The sequence below is a fragment of the Plodia interpunctella genome, chromosome 19, assembly GCF_027563975.2.
Source record: "Plodia interpunctella isolate USDA-ARS_2022_Savannah chromosome 19, ilPloInte3.2, whole genome shotgun sequence".
NCBI classification, from domain to species: Eukaryota; Metazoa; Arthropoda; class Insecta; order Lepidoptera; family Pyralidae; genus Plodia; species Plodia interpunctella.
The window spans coordinates 99,406-116,763 of NC_071312.1; the positions used below are offsets into that span (position 1 = coordinate 99,406).

Here is a 17,358-nt window from a genome sequence, read left to right on the forward strand (position 1 = left end):
TCGTTGATATCATTATGTGTAAACATAAATAAATGCGAGTAACAAAACAATAACTGAAAGTAGTTCTGCAGTGGCGACTACCGCTACTCTACGGGCACAGAGGGAGTGCGAAGGTGCAGCGGGGGCGGGGGCGGTGCACAAGCTAGCGCGATACCTTCCTCGTGCAGATTGTAGTCGGGGCGCGTGAAGCCGAGCCAGCCGCGGCCGCGCGACGTCAGCCCGCGCTTGCCGCTAGCGCCGCAGGCGCCACTGCCACTGCTCGAGGACGTCGTCATCTTTTCACTATTCTGCTTTTGGTTTTTTACGGATGGTATTTGCATGGGGCTAGTAGCTGCCGACCTTCGATTTGGGGAAGTTGTCGTTATTTGACTATTTTTCATCTTATCTCCATCGGTCGCTAAGGGAGAAGTGCCGGCACTCCTCATTTCCTTAAGTTTCCTCGATCGATCTCGAGGAACAGTCGATCTTAAAGCTTCAGAAATTTCGTTCTGTTCATTATGTGGTAAATTGTTGTCATCGTAATGTAGTTTGATAGTATCGGCAACGCTAGGTGCGGACGAGCGACGGTTGTGGGCGACGTCTTCGTTACTGGAGTCCACACTGAGGCTGCTCCGCTCTTCAGGGATCATATCGAACATCTGCTTGAATCTCAGGGAATTGGAGCGCGAGCGCGGCTCGTAGACGGGCACGGAGGCGCGGCGCTCGGGGGCCGCCAGCGCCTGCAGCAACAGCGAGGTCAGCGTCCGGCTCGACTTGATGTCACTTCTATGAGGCGGAGACGGTCGCTTGCACGCGCTAGCTCTATAAGGTTTTGACGAATCGCTAGAGTTTTTTTGCATTTTTCTTTCGTACACTGGAATAGGTATTCGTGACTTTCGGTGACTCGTATTTCCGTTTTGATTTTCATCTGAATTAGTTATATCCGGAGAGCTTTGCGAGTGAGAACTATTCACATATTCTAATATTTCCAATATCTCAATGCATTTATTACCGTCGTGAATTTCAGATTTTTGATAAATACGCCGAGGTCCGCTCGTATCCGGGCTCAGTGGGGGATGTGCCAATAGCGACAATTTACCATGTATCTGTTTTTCGGGATGTTTACTCTTCGTATCTACATGTATGGTACCCGATGAAGACGAACTTGTTTTTATTTTGGAAGATTTTTTATTGTTATAATATTCTAAATCCTTCTTCCAAGTTCTCCTGGACACATTTTCGTCTGATTTGGAAGCGACCATTCTGCTGTTCTTCTGTTTGATGCGTAAGCATTTGTGCTCATCGTGCACTATTTTAACAATTACTTCATCGATAAGAGCATTAATGACAGCTATACATTCTCGCTCCACTTCTCTGCTCCGCAGCACATCTTTGCCGCTCTGTTTCTCCATCTCTTTATTTAATTGCTTCACTTTGCTACGTCGTGCACATTCCATGCGCATTTCTCTCTTTCGTTGTCTCCGATAAAGTCTTTGTTTAATTTTTTCTGGCATGTGATCTGCCACTATTACATTTTCTTTCTCGCAGTCAAAGTTATTATCTTTTATTCTAATAAAAAAAGCCTCTCCCTTATCTTTCGGTTGAGAAGCGTAATTATTATAAGAATTCTCCGGTAGTAGATCAAGCACATCTATAGCGGATCGCACCAGTTCATTTCTCTTGTTATTGTTATGTTTTCGTAAAAAAACTGATCGCGGAGAATTGGGGTCATCTAGGCTGTCGACAAGACTGGTGCAATCGGAGCCAATGTTATCGGCGTCATCGGAGGACGAGGTATTGACTTCCATTGAATCTGTGTGCGGCATCGCAGAGAAACGCGGCACCACAGCACTGTCATCTCCGTCAAGGAAGTAGTTCCCGGCTCCTACGCCACTGATAACCTGCACATGGTCAATCGCGTTAGCTTCAGTAGCTTCAGCTGTGGATGCGGTATTATTATCAATGAAGACGTCGACATTAGAGATTTCTATGTGAGATATGCCAGGCATAGTGTTGTTAGTAAAGTGAATACCATTATCGAAGCTTTTGAGTTCATCCTGGAATAGCTTTTGTATCTGCTGCAGCACTGCTCGGTTGACGTTGTCGTTGTGAACGACACTAAACACGGCATCATCATGCAACGAATGTGGGGTGGGGGGATTATTGTTGGATTCTGCACTGTGTGGCTCATCACGAATGGTGACACTGTCACGTGGATTATTACAGTCATCCTTATTGTCAAAACTGTTGCAAAGCTCTTCGTTCCCAAATATGATTTGATTGTTGGACTTCGGGCTCAAGTGCACAATGGTGTTTACACCAGTATTCTGAAGCTTTACTTTTATTTCTTTTTCAACTATACTAACTTTGCGATCGTTACTCATCGAAGCGTTCATGCATTCTATTTGATCTGTTAGAGAATTAAGACTTTCTACTAAAATGTTTGAGACGTATTCATCAATATTTATGTTATGCATTTTCTTCCAGTGATTACTCACAGGAGATTTTATTGTTTCTATGGCCCTATTTTCCGAGATATCATTTTTATTATTCTGCATTTTATTGCTATTGAATGATTCAGATACAACAATTTCTAATAATTCACACGATGGTGTATCCAAAGTTAATGGCGTGTCATAAGGCAACATGTTGGTATCGTCATTTTCAACGCTAACTGATCTCTCGCTAATGCGCCCCTCTATGTGAGCACTGCTGGAGATTTGTTTGAATACTCTGTTTTCTGAGTAGGCTTGATTTTCTTTGGTAGTAGACATCGATACTGAATAAGATTCTGATTCGTCGGTCAAAAAATGATCGTCAATTAACGTATGTGAATGGTAATCACTATGTTCCAGATTCTGTTGATTAGTAGAACTGGAATCAATGTCCATTGTAGAAGAATCCAATATCAATATTTGGGAATCCTCTGTTTTGTTTGGATCATTTCTGCCTTCTAGTTTTGAACTGTCACTATCCGAAAGCGCTTCCGTCATTGATTCTATACATGAAGATATTTCGCGTCCGTAGGATCTGCTAGAGTCGGATAGATTGTGTTTAGATTGTTCATAACGCGATTCTTCAGCTTTATCATAGCTATTCCTCATCGCAGTTCTCAGCATCTCGTCACTGCCACGAAAATCTCGTGAAGAGTCGAGCCGCTGCCTCTTGGGTGTGGCCCAGCCTGAAGGCACGGGCGGGGCGGCACCGCTGGAGCACGACAGCGGCCTCAGTTCCGAGCGTGAGGTGTCGAGCGAGCGAGTCTCTCGGCCGCAGCACTCGCAAACCTCGCTGCAGCAGCAGGCGTTATGCGGGCGACCCCACATCCGCCTCAGCAAGGCAGATTTGCGCATGAGCTCGCGGTCCCGCTTCAGCGAGCGCGGGGACTCACACATTGGAGGCGAGGCTGATGCTGGCGATACACTGGTTACTCCACCGGCTTCTTCTGACTCGGAGCGCTGCTGTGCCAGTTTGTATCTGGAATCAAGAAGTATAATTGAAAAAAAAAGTCTAAAACGACCCACCGATATTTCCTTTAGTTACAGATAACCTTATTTTAGTCAGCCGATCGATCTGAGAAATATTTTGACTACTCTATTGGATCGTCGTCACGAAATCACTTTGATTGGTTTAGATTTTAATTTAGATGGTATTTTTCTTTCATTCCTTACTATGGTTAAGACAGAAGACGAACCTAAAAACTTTTTTGAAATAAATCAAGTCGTACTTTCTCATGATGGTCTCCGGCACGGAATACCGCCGTCGCAGCAGGCCGGGCGAGGCACCCCCTCGCGGCGCCAGCTCCGCCAGCTGAGCTTGTGTCAGCATTCTATGCTTGTTCACTCGATGGTGCGGCTGCGCGCTGTCGCGTTTGTCCGTACTTCGAGTTACCGCACGACTGCCAACAATAATTAACAAACTGTTTAGCTATAATGAAGTCAGGAATGATTTATCAATTCAATAGAATCTTCAGAGAGATGCAATCAGAACGAGAGAATGCCGTAGAATTATCTTGAAAAACGGAATTATTCATGGCTGAAATAAACGGAGCGAATCAAAGAAAGTATGCAAAACTGATGGAGCGAGAGCCGGCGATAAAATATTGACGCGGCTCGAGCGAGTGTGACTCGGGAAGGAGCCTCCAGCGTGAGTCACGGACGAGGATTCCGCGAGCTCCACGAGTGTCTCTAAAACCGTCCGACTGCGACGCTAAATATAGCGCGCCCTTCGCGACGGCTCTGCGTAGGGCCTGGAAGTCTTCGCTAACAACAACACAACATTCAGAAACCCCCATTCTTGAAACTTTTCAGCTTTACTAAGATTTGTTTGTGCGAGATAAAGTAATGTATGTCTCATGTTATTTCTTGAATAAACATAGAGCCATTGAGTTGAATCATACTCAAACAAAAATAAACAAAATAATGATTGTTAATAAAAAATATCATTAGTCACTATAACAAAATAATTAGAATTACATCTTATGAATAAATATCCTGATAAAAGAGACGAATTTCTAATTTGTTTTACAGAGAATCATTATATATTTTGATCGTATCTATTAAACATTTGTTTAACAGCCCTTTCCTATTATGTGCCATGACGTAATCGTAATATCTAATATACGTACCTACTAAGTAGTAGATATTATTTTGAATATTTCAGTCGTAACATTTTAATAGCTTTTGTATAGGTACTACAGTTTAGTTATGTAAACACTAAGTAAACTGTATTAAAAACTAATATTAAATCCTTGGTTTTCTTCGTTCTTATTACCTAGTTATTGGTGGTAATTAGGTATGAAAATTACAATATTAATTCAAGAACACAAAGCATATTTATCCTGAAATTCTATTCTAATAATATAAGAACTGCCTGTAACGCAACCTGCACCTCCATTGTTATTACCTCCGATGTGGCGAGTCCCTGGAGGGTGCAGAAGTTCCACGCAAGCAGTGATCAGATTCGGATGGTCGTATTGGTGTGGTCGGACGTCATACCCGCGTGCGGGCGCCGCGAACGCGCGCTGCCGACTGCCGCTGCCGCAGGCCAAGCGCCGCGCGCCAGCCGGCTTCATGCCGCAAACCCATCACCAATATTTACCTTCCATGCCGCACTTATATGTATACCTACGTTCATTGCTTTCAGATCAAGCTAAATTTGAATAGGTAAAAACTGAAGTTGCAGCACAGATTTTTACAAATTTAAACAATTAAGACTCAATAAAATAGTTTAATTAATTGTTTTTACGATTAACAATAGAAATATGATTTGAATAATTTATACTATAGTCAAAAATGGGATTAACAATATAATTTTTGGAAGTCTATAAATAACTTGCAAGAAGACCCGCCTTCCAAAACAAACAAAATGTTAGAAACACAAGGCGACAGACGCCGCGGGCATACCGATTACCGCAACCCGTGTTGTTGCAGTTGTCAGTAACGTAGCTGACACTGACAACGATCTTCACCAATCAAGAGATTATTATCTCTTTCTCGCACAATTAATCCTTGCAATTAACCCTTAATCCTCTTGCACGAAACATAACGTACGAACCAATAAGACTACTATGTTACTTAGGATATGTCTGTGGTATAACCCGACACGCGTCGACAGTCGAGACGCCGCCGCCGCCGGTATGTCGGTCACTCATTAGCCGAAATGTTAATTATTCTATGTCACGAAGCTCGCTGAAAACACTATTGTATACATTGTATACTGCAGCATTCGTACAGACTTCATTTCGTTATTATTATATGTTAATTGACATGGTTATTTTTAATTTAGAGACGCTTATTTTTAATTTAGAGACGCATATATTGAGTAGACTTGTCAACTGATTCAGTTACGGTGGGCGGTTGCATTATTTAGTTTTGTGGCGTGCTCACATATATAAATATCATAACATTATACTTATTTACATTTATATTGTGGCCTCACCACATATTTATATAAATAATTAAATAACAAATATATACAAGTTTATCAAACTTATAATTTAAAACTTAATTAAATAATTCAACCATTAAATTCCTAATTTTGTTTTATTATTCATTTTACATGCTGTGTCTCAAATTATTTTACTTGGAATGCATATAGGAAAATCTTTTCTTTAATTTTAAGAACTAGATAGTTCTTGGTGGGCGGCGAAATATTTTTATTGTTATTTTGTTAAAATACTTACCATGTTTTTTTATTCCTTAGTCTTATTGTTCCTCCACATCAAAGATGGCATTCGCCGAAATTACGTATAGAAACGCGCCATGGCTTTGACAAAATACATAGGCTGCTATTTATGTATCCGGAATAACAAAATTAAACAAACATATATTATTACATATGGTTTTATTGTTTCTCGAAGTATTCTCCGCGATGATCTATGCACTTCTGCATACGATGAAAACAATTTTCAAAGCACTTTTTCCATTCTGATTGAGGTATGTCCAAAACGTGTGTTTTGAACGCATCAACGGCCTCTTCGCGGCTCGAAAAACGTTGACCACGTAATTTATTTTTAATGTTTGGAAATAAATAAAAATCATTGGGTGCCAGGTCGGGGCTGTACGGCGGATGACCCGTCAATTCAATCTTTTGACCCTCCAAAAAATTATTTGTTTCAGCTGACTTGTGGCAGCTAGCATTGTCGTGATGAAGTATGATTCTGCGTTGTGGGTTGTTCTTTCGTATTTTTTCAAAGACTTCTGGCAAACAAATGGTGGTGTACCATTCAGAATTAACCGTCCTACTATTCTCTAGTGGCACTGTAGCTACATGTCCGTTGATACCAAAAAAACAAGCGACCATTTGCTTTAAAGTGCTTCTCGCACGAACAACTTTTGTTGGATTCGGTTCATCTTGAAAGACCCACACCGTTGACTGCTGTTTAGTTTCAGGGTCATAAGCATAGATCCAGGTTTCGTCACCTGTGTAGATATTATAAACAGCTTTTGACGTGCCACGGTTGTATTTTTTTATCATTTTCTTACACCAGTCGACACAAGCCTGTTTTTGATCTACGCTCAAGTTGTGCGGAATCCAACGCGAACAAATTTTTTTAACAATTAAATGTTCGTGTAATATCGCGTGTATACTCGTCATACTAATGCCCAGAGACGCCTCTATCTCGCGGTATGTAACATGACGATCTTGCATTACTAATTGTCGCACAGCATCAATATTTTGTTGTACCACTACCGATTTAGGACGACCCTCCTTAATTTCATCCGTGAGCATAGACCGTCCACGTTGAAATTCCTTAAACCAATAATACACAGTGGTTTTCGATGGTGCTTCATCTCCAAAAGTTAAAATCAGTTGTTCGATGCACTGTTTTTGAGTTAATCCACGCCGAAAATCATAATAAATCATTGCGCGAAAATGTTCACGAGTTAAATCCATGGCAATGAAGACAAGCTATTTTCAAAATTGGCGCCAATTGAAAAAAACAAATGACAGGGACATGAAAAATATTTATTCTCTAGCCGAAGAGTTCCATTTTCAAATGTTGTAATTACTTTTTAAATATTCTAGAATTATTGGCCAGTTCCGGATACATAAATAGCAGCCCTCGTAATATATTTAAATTTTGAACATGACACAGTTGTTGCTTACAAAGATAAAATACCTATAGGTATGTGTATATAAAAGTGTGTATATTTTCATTGCGGTGCAATTTAGCAACAGCATTGAAAGAAAAATCTTTCACCCACTTACACCATGGTATACCTATTATGTAGTCTGTGACCATGTATAGGTACTTAATAAAAAAATAAGTATGTTTGGTCGAATAGATTAAAGTACTCTTGTGTAAGTTCAAATTGAAATCCAATTGCGCAAAGTCTGAAGCATGGAAGGCACAACGCAATGTTACTCGGCGGATGCTGGCCGGACGTATCAGTCAGCTCACTGTCCACTCGACCCACATAGCCCATAGTGAGCTGGTTCATCTCAAACAACGATTTCCTGGTTTATTCCAAGAACTATATTAGCTTTCTTAACACAATGACATTAAGACAAAATGTGTGTCATTGTGTCTGGCACGGGTGTCTGGTGTGTCTCTTTACTTATCTTCTTGGCCACGCGATGAATATTTAATGCAGTTTTCACAACATAAACTTGTAATGATTTACATTGACAGTGATTGCTTAAGTTATCTTCTAAAATAAGTGAAAAGCTTTCTTATCTTACTAGGTACCCGATACGTAATTCAATGCTTTGGAAAATATTTTCAGGTTGCAATATCTTGACTCGAATTGACATTATCTCTGGATAGAGACAGTCACCATATAACGTGACCACCGCTGATGTAGGTATACGATGTTAATACGCTATGCAACAGGAAGGCACTGACCGGCACAGGTACTGTCGGGACAGCAAGGACACGGGCTCGGCCCAGGCGGCGCGCAGGGTGGCGAGCGCGTCCTGCAGTCGCAACGAGCGGCCGCACGCGCCTGCCAACAAACGTTTTTATATTATTATCCATAATTATAGCTAAATCAAATAAGCGACGGAAAACAAGAAGAAATATATAGCCGTAACATATAATAATTCAGTTCCGTTTTGGCTCTTGCAAAGTAAAAGTAAAATCCAAAGTTGTCTCAAAAACTCATAGATGTACATATTATATGCAAAAACCCTGTGAATTTTTGCCACTATCTTGCTATCATACTCGTATCATAAGAAGGAAGATGGCAGCAATAGGTCATAAGCAAGGTGGTGGGTGGATGGGTAAGGAAATTCACAGAATCTCTGAGACAACTTGGTTTCACCTCACCAGAATGAGTATAGCACGTGGGACAATCCGGAGACACTCAAAATGCAGTCATCTGTGTGCAGTGTCATATACTTAATACTAATATTAATGTTAATTAATAAACTAGGTATCCTAATAAACGGAAGTACTATGACCGGCTCAGTAATGACTGTTGTAAACAATATTAATTGTGTCAAATTGTGTGCAAATAGCCATTTTTAAACATTATATGTTCCCAGGTTGATTACCTACATGAAAGTAGTATTATGTTTTTGCAAAGAATTTCACACAATATTTTAGTCCCGTTTTTTTCCATGCTCTTAGCGAAAAAGGTAGAGCATTAAATTTTACGAGACGAGTGTATATATGTATAGGTATTATGAGGCGGAGGACGGCCGCAAACATTCATAGGTAATGCCGCAGCGGTGGCGGCGCGCTGTATTCCTGAAGGGGACGTAAATAAAAAATAGCTGAAGGTCGCCCCAGACCTCTGACGTCAGATGCGATGGCAGCGCGATAAGCAAACACTTTGTATCGCTAATGCTAATGTAAGCTGTCGAGCCATCAGCGTTCGTTAACACCGCCTGATCGGTTATCGATCGAGTTCCGTCCACGTTATAGCGATGTGTTGCTCTATTAGGTAAATCCGTTAACATAAGTGGTTTGATAGCGTCAGCTTTCAAAACTTCGGTAAATCAACATTTATCAGGTTTACGAATAATCAAATGATAAGAAACGACATTCGGCAGGTAGGTACCCTGAGTAAGTACCTAAGTAGGTAGTTACTGCTACCTATTACACATTGACTGTATCTTGTCACACAAACAATTATAAAAATTTATATGTCACTTTGCAACAATGAAACAGAACGTGTGTTTTATTTCACAAACCAAGTTATACCTATAGATCCATTAACCATCCGCGTCGTAGGTACTGTCCTGGCAGTCCTCGCCCCCGGCGGCGGCGCTCGGCCTCTTGCGAGCATAATAAAACGTCTCACTATAACAACAATTCTGGGCCGACCTTCAGCAGCACTTCAACTAGTTTTACGATTAGATAGCGACTGCTATACAGCTTTTATACAGTTTAGAGCGCCATATAAGTTATAGCGGTGTCAAACAGACACGCCAAGTTGCGGCACGAACTAATCTTAATATATACTGACTATTAGAGTTGCTAACAACTTATTTGGTTAATGATAAACAAAGTGCCACTTAAGTGTAGTCATTGAGATTGCACATTATCTCATTAGTTAACATTGGGTAGGTTAGGTACCTACATGGAAAGTAGGGATATTATTTTAATTTCCACTTTCAATGGAAAACAATGGTTGTTTAGAATAGCATCAGTGATCTGTTATTTGAATGTGTGACTCATCTAGGACACATTCAGTAAATATGCAGGCAGGATTCAGACATGCTGTAAATACGAGCAATGTACCTACTCAATGATCTTCCCCTCTCCCCACTCCTCGGCCCGCAGGCCGGTTACACAGTGAAGTGCTGGCTGAAGGAACTGGTTGAGGCGAGATCGATGCGGGGTCGCGAGGTCGCGGGGTCACTCGCTCGCCGCCACCAGCGCCGTGTGCTACGCACACCGCCACCGCCACCACCACGCACCATTATTATATTACCTATGCTAATATTTGGAACGAAGCTTGGTTGACGCAGTGCAAATAAATAAGAACCGACACTTAAGTAATAGGCTATTAAGTGTTACTACTAGTCTAGTACCTACCAAGTGCCAACTATAGTAATACCTATTTCCCGTGGAGGAATTTATCTTCCTTTAACCCATTATTGTTTCCACAAATAAGTACGGATCCAAAACTAATCAGTAGTTTGTAGCACATAAAAAAGTGCAAATATGGATATTGAACGTACCAAAACCATCTGAATCAGTTTACAAAAAGGAACAAGAACATATGGGCCATGCGGGAGATGTCGCGAGGTCGCAACACGCGCTGCGCGCGCTTGACGAACGCCGCGAGCCCCACACGTCGCACGTCCATTGTCCCGATGAACAACTAAATAAAAGCTTGTAAATTGTAACCGCAGTGAAGCCTGGGTTTTATTTATGAGTCACCGCGGGGTCGGCCTCCGCGGAACTAAATTAACTCGCAAACGAGCTACTGCGGCCGCGACGGAACAAGATATTGACATAAACACACGGAAAATAAAATTACGACTCTTAGCAGGATAAGAAAGAACAGAAAACCCATTGAAAAACCCATTTCGAGAAATAATAAAGAACTGATGATAAATAGGTCATTTACAATGAATGACTCAACACGCCTTTAATATTAGCGCTCATTACTTTTTTTTGCTGCTGGGTAAAGGCCTCCCCTTTTATCTTCCAAAGGTGTCTCTTGAGCCATTTGTTGCCAACCACGCTAAAACTAGTATTATAAATGCGAAAGTTGTGAGGATGTGTATATATATGTATGTTTGTTACTCTTTCACGCAAAATCTACTGAGCCGATTGTTATGAAATTAGGTTCACGAGTAGAATATAACCCGAAATTTCCACGTGAGCAAAGCCCCGGGGCGCAGCTAGTAGAACTATATAATTGTAACCCCAGAGCCACTAAGCTTTTTGTCACATAGTGATAGTGCGCGCCGACACTCATTTCCATCTTGTTTCACCGGCTCTCCGCCCAGCCGCCATCAACATTGCGATACATTGGATTGCTCTGGGATTAATTCAAAGCATATTAAATATATAACCTCACACCTGTGCATACAATCTTACAAAACATAGTGACGCTAGAGTTGCTTAGATTTTCCAGAATCATCATCAGCTACAGAAAAGTCAGTGCTCTTTACAAAATCGCCTTCAATATTTTTACCATGGATAAATTCCAATCATTTCTGCCGTTATTGGAACATAAACTCATATCAATAAACTTTTATTATGATTGTGTTGTATGGCTGTCAGTGATCGTTACACACGCTTGTTAGTTACACAGCCACGTCGCGCCGCGTGTTGATGAGAAAACGTGCTAACTGCACTAATTGTCCAGCTTACACTCCTGTTTGTTACCATGATGCTCTGCTTGTTCTACAATCTTCAGGGCTTGCTGTTTGTTTTGGTAACTTTAATGTCCAACCAGTTCCGATATGAAAGTCCAAAAAAATTGATGAGAATGAAAACTAAATCATAATACCTATGGAATTTTCGGCGTATAACAGCGTTACAGCCCGTGCGATGCTCTCGAAGATACGATCTCGTCACTCTCTCGAACAAATAAAAAGTATTTTTGTTTATGCAACATAATTTGAGCGCCTCGTATGGTTGTACCAGTTTTTTTAATTCCACATAAGCACACTCCACGCATCGCGAGTATGTATACTTGATTTACGAGATCCACGATCTGTGTCTCCGTGGCCATGGCAACGTACTGGCAATGGAGCACTAGTGTGAGATCAACTTCACAGCCTTATTTGGACCTAGTTCGACCTAAACGAGAATAAGTAAGCATATCTTATTTTATTTCAAAAATCAGTGTTCTAAATTTCATTTATTTTTAATCTGGGGCCAGATCAGCTTCATCAGTGTAGCGAGTGGGTATACTACAATGAACTAGCATCGCGTACACGTGACGCAGTGTTGTAGTTGTATTTGTATCTAGTTGTAGGTATTTCAAGAATTACATTTTTTTAAGTAAATAAAAACAATATTTATTTTACAATTAAATCTTACTTTAACCAAATGTTGCATCCAACTCTTATTTACCCTAATTTATTATCGCAGGCGCGACACCACACACTGCTACGGTGATCGACTGTGGATAAAATAATTACTAGAACACACACCTACTAGTTTGGGCTCTTAATCATAAGGCTCAGTTAATAAATGTGAGTTACGTCAGTAGGTCACACCCTGGTAAATATGTACGATGCGAAATGTCACGTGTTAATGTAAATCAAGCCCGCTCTATGTGAGATTACACGGTTCTCACTGCAAAAGGTGGCTGTCTTTGACACTGCGATGGCCCTGAACTCTGTCAATCTGAATACAATCATGCCTTAAAAAGTGTAAAAGAAAATTGTGATTGTTTCCGCGAATCATCGCCTCCACGGCCGCCGCCAAATATATCAATTTTATCTCGAATTGCAATAATTGCATTACCTACTGTAATTAATCCGAACTCGCTTGCTTCCTGGCTGAGGGGGAGGTGGGAAGGGGGGGGCGTGTTGGCTGCAGATCAGTAACAAATGAGTTTGACATGAAGTGGTCGGCATTGCGCGCTGCAGCCAGGGTCGCTCGGCCGGAACTAAACTGTCTTAATGTGTAGGTAAATCTTTGAAATCGTACACGAGAAACAAATGAACCGATTTTTTATTGGGTACCTAAGCTAATTTATTTGTATTTCACTTAGTTTATCAAAAATGTTCCATCTATTTCAAGAATATCTTAGTTAATTTAAAAAATTAATTAAAAAAATTAAAAAAATCTACTTTATAGGTATTTGTTTATGTAGTAAGGTAGGTGGGTGAATTTCACGAGCGTTTTGAACTCCGCCGCGGGCTCTCATTAGTGTTTATTAAATTGTAACATACACAGTAATCAATTTAATTATCCTATTTTATAAATAAGTACTGGTACAATGTTAATTTTATAAATGTTTAATTTTAAAAAGTGATTCTTTATTTTAAAAAATGCCAGACACGAATGAAACGCTACACGCCGCGGTCGAAATCCCTGTTTTTAGCATAATTTTTTTGATCTAATTTAATTTACCATAACGAATTAGGCATATATTTTTTTGACATAATAATATTTTGACATACTTGATTTTTGGCATACCTTTTCAATAAGCATAATTATAGTTTAGGCTAATGTATATGCTACTTATAGTTAAATTATGACAAAAAATTGTATGCATAAAAATAGGGAACCGCCGCGTTCAAACGCTTGTGAAATTAACTGCAACTGCATCATTCGGACATCGTATTTCTAGCACAGGTACCTAGGTAGGTATGTAAACACTTGAAAATGCACGTAAGCACCTATAATACCTAATTAGATAACTTGGCAGGAATTTTCATTGGTTCATCAAATCTCTTATAACGAATATCTTACAATTGATAAGAATGGTTTGCTAGGGAATGGCCACATAAATCACTCAATACTGCCTACTTATTTTATATTAAGTTTTATTTGTTTACCCAACAATGCAACACTTTTCATCAAATAACAAGCACGATCATACTAATGTATGATCTTAGATTATAGATATGTTACCGGAAATGTGTGAAATCTAAGAATTGTATGCAACTCCTAGGAAAGTACTTATACGTCTACAATTCCGACGCTACTTAGGATGTGTATAAAATATCGCTTTAAGCATTATTTAATAGGTACGTACATATCCTGGGAATGTATACATTTCGTAGGAATTGTGTACACTTCCAATATCCTACTAGGAAATGTATAAAATAACGCTTTCGGTAATAAAACACATTGTTAAAATAAATAGGTATATAATATCTTCATATTATATTAATAATTAAAGCTTCCAAATCAACTGTCATTTATCATAAAATCAAGTATAGTAGTATAGTATTATAAAGTTAAACTTTTATTAGGTATGTAGTTAGGTACCTAATCAGACTGTTATTTAAGCGTAGGTAGGTAGCCTATACTATACCTATCTTAAATGTTTTACGTTTCCGATTGCTATTTAGGAAATTTATAGATTTCCTAGGATACCCATGTGTGTAACATACTTAATTTATTTTACACATTTCCGTGTGATATTAGGAGTTAGGTACATACATTTTTCAGGAATTGTATAAAATGACGGATTACATACATTTCCGTTATACATTATAGAAATCACTATAAATTTTGTGGCATTGGTATTATTATAAATGCAAATTCTTTTAATTGTCAACGCGATAGTTTTAATAAGCCAAGGAAACATTGAAAAATAAGTCTTAAAAGTAAAAATCAATACCAACTTTATTACATGCGGCGGTGGAACAGCGCCTGCTAGTTGGCGATGATGGTCGATGGTGGTTGGTGGTGGTTGGTGGTGCTCGGGCCGACGGCAGCGATTCAGCTTTTAAGTCGGCGGCGAGCCCGAGATCCGGAGTTAATTCGCGTTCGCTCCCAAATGGGATTTTACAAAACGCGAGTCAGCTTCGGGATCCTGGCAAAAAGTTTGGAACACTAGAAGTGTATATCCGATAGTTTGGTCGAGTCAGTTCAGCCGCGGGGGCTCTAACTGAGCGATCGTGTCGTGCTGCGCGCGTCGGCGCCCGCGAACTACTGCGGCGCGGCGAGAAGCCACTCCACTTCCACACCACGAAGTGTGTTCTCGGAAGTGACGCCGTGTCGCGGTGCAGTGGTCAGGAGGCTGCAGAACTTGCTCATCACATACAATTTATTATGAGCAGCAAGTTGCACATAATTATTATACTTAAGTGCATATTCAAGTGGTTACATATGCTAGTAATACGATGTAATTATAGGTACATGCGCAACCAGCACCAACGCAATCATTTATGTAGTTCAAAAATAAAAGCTTGTAATGATTTATTGGGTCGAGTATGAAGATTGACAAGTCACCGTGTTGCTGTGGCTAAAGCCATCTTTTTCTCGAATTGCACGTCAGCTGAAGCGTTGTGCTCTACGAATCTAACGCCAGGTATTCCCTGATCGCGGCGATAGAAATAGGTAGGAACTTACTGTGCTGTTTCTTTCTGTGTCGATACGAGTTCTCTCCATTGACTTCTGTGTCCACAATCCAAACAACGTTGCGCCGGATGTATAGAGGCGCTCTACACTACACTGTCTAAATCCACACTTATTAGGTATTTTCTTCAAATCAACTTTTCAAAAATATATTTTTTTTGTGTATGTTTGTAACACATGTTTGTAACGTATGTAGGATCTGTCAATATAATGTTTAAGATAATGGGGCAACAAATTCGGTATTCGTTTTTAAATATTCACAATTTTCGCGCTCGCACGAATGGTTTTTGTGGGAAAAAGTAGATCTATTGAATAATATCTACTACTTATATCCTTAGTCTAGCTTTCTGTTTTAGCTACTAAGTGTAACTTCTATTTTTATACTTTAAAAATTAATTAAGATCATTACTTAGGCAACCACGTGTGTTTCACTATTATTACTACAAGGACTACTAGTATTCACTACAACTTTGAATTGAATCCTTATTAAAATGCACAAGTTTTTCACTACAAGTAGGTACTTATTATAAATGAATTTTGCTTTTTGAACCATTTAAAAGTTATGACGATATTATCAGAAGCGCGCCTGCAGTCAAGCGGAATACTGATATTGAATTAATATATTGCTATCTTTATCTAATTCATTAGGGTACCGATTCATTAGGGTAAAATACCCTTACGAGTAGATACCTATAGGTAAAAAATCTAGGTTTCATCATAAATAAGCTCAGAGACTCATGAATTCTAGAATGTTGTAAATTATTATGCGTGTAATTCTGTAATATTAATTCCGTATAGTAAAGATTGTGTTCGATTATTGCATAGTCTTGATAACCAAGCAAAATAGATAGAGGCAGGTAGATTATGATGAATCATCAATTAAGGAATTAGTGATTTACGAATACTCGAAACATAACATAACTAAACACTTTTACGTATCCCTACCATAAGGACATGAGACTTTACCTACCTTGGACATTGGTCGTCAACTCTTGAATAAAGCAAGTGCTGCGGCCATGCGTCCCTGACATTGATGCTACTCGTATATACTTCTACTAAAAGCTCATTTTATATTTTATACACGATAGATATAGCGATATAGTTACTGCACATATTGTTATTTTATAAATGTCTTAGCTGCATCTACTTTAATGAAATCATTTATATTAGGTATTTCGTTAACTCAAGCATGAAGTTCTGTCTTGGGTTATTAATTGGAAATTATTGAAATGTCAGACATGAAGTAGGTCAGGAGTTTCTTCGCTTTTTGCTGGCCATTAATTATAACATTGTACATCTCGTTGTAGCTCGGAACGAGCCAGCAAGGTGTACCTCCACGTTAGCTCGCTTACCGTTAGCTCACGTAGAGGCGGCAGAGTAGAACTAGCGCGCACGCTATGTCGGGGGCGGACTGCTTGCGAACGCGATGACCAATCGGTTTAATGAACTCCTCAATAAATTAGGTTTGTACTACTCTTTGCTTTTTGAAAAGCTCTCCAATAACAATGAGTTTATAATTGACCGAGCGAGTGGAGCGAGGTCTAACATTCTACTTGGGGCAAAAATAAATTTTTGTATGTATGTAAAAACCCATTAAAAAATTATTGTGTTCGCAAGGTCTTAAGTTGGCGACGAACAACTAGTAACTTTGCTATTTTAAGGCACTGGCGCTAAATGCTAATAAAAACGTTTGCAATAAAACCACTATGGCACATTTTAAAATGCGCTATGGACATTTTTTTAAAAAGAAGAAAAAACTGGTCCCGAGGACAATTAAGCGGGCGAAGCCGCGTGTAAATAGCTAATAATCGATTATGAAAAAACTTTGAGTTGTAAAATATATGACTTAAAACTAAACAATGGTTTCGAGGCAATCTAAAAAGTCCCCATTGCGTCGAAGTTTGAAACCGTTCGTTTCATATACGAAC

The 17,358-nt window shown here is 39.6% G+C and overlaps 1 protein-coding gene across 7 annotated transcripts in view; it reads right to left on the minus strand.

Moving 5' to 3' along the window:
- LOC128678082 (uncharacterized) overlaps positions 1-17,358 on the minus strand; it is a 32,443-nt gene that overhangs the window by 3,132 nt on the left and 11,953 nt on the right. For 3 of the 7 annotated variants that reach the window (XM_053759375.2, XM_053759373.2, XM_053759374.2), the window contains exons 3-5: positions 8,327-8,426; positions 3,704-3,874; positions 155-3,453 (exon numbers count right to left, since the gene is read on the minus strand). In XM_053759375.2, coding sequence (XP_053615350.1) covers positions 155-3,453; positions 3,704-3,874; positions 8,327-8,426 — 3,570 coding nt within the window. Of the gene's footprint in view, positions 1-154; positions 3,454-3,703; positions 3,875-4,881; positions 5,960-8,326; positions 8,427-10,611; positions 10,993-14,694; positions 15,053-17,358 lie in introns of those variants that run through there. The other 4 variants (XM_064436574.1, XM_053759376.2, XM_053759378.2 and 1 more) reach the window with 4 other exon arrangements.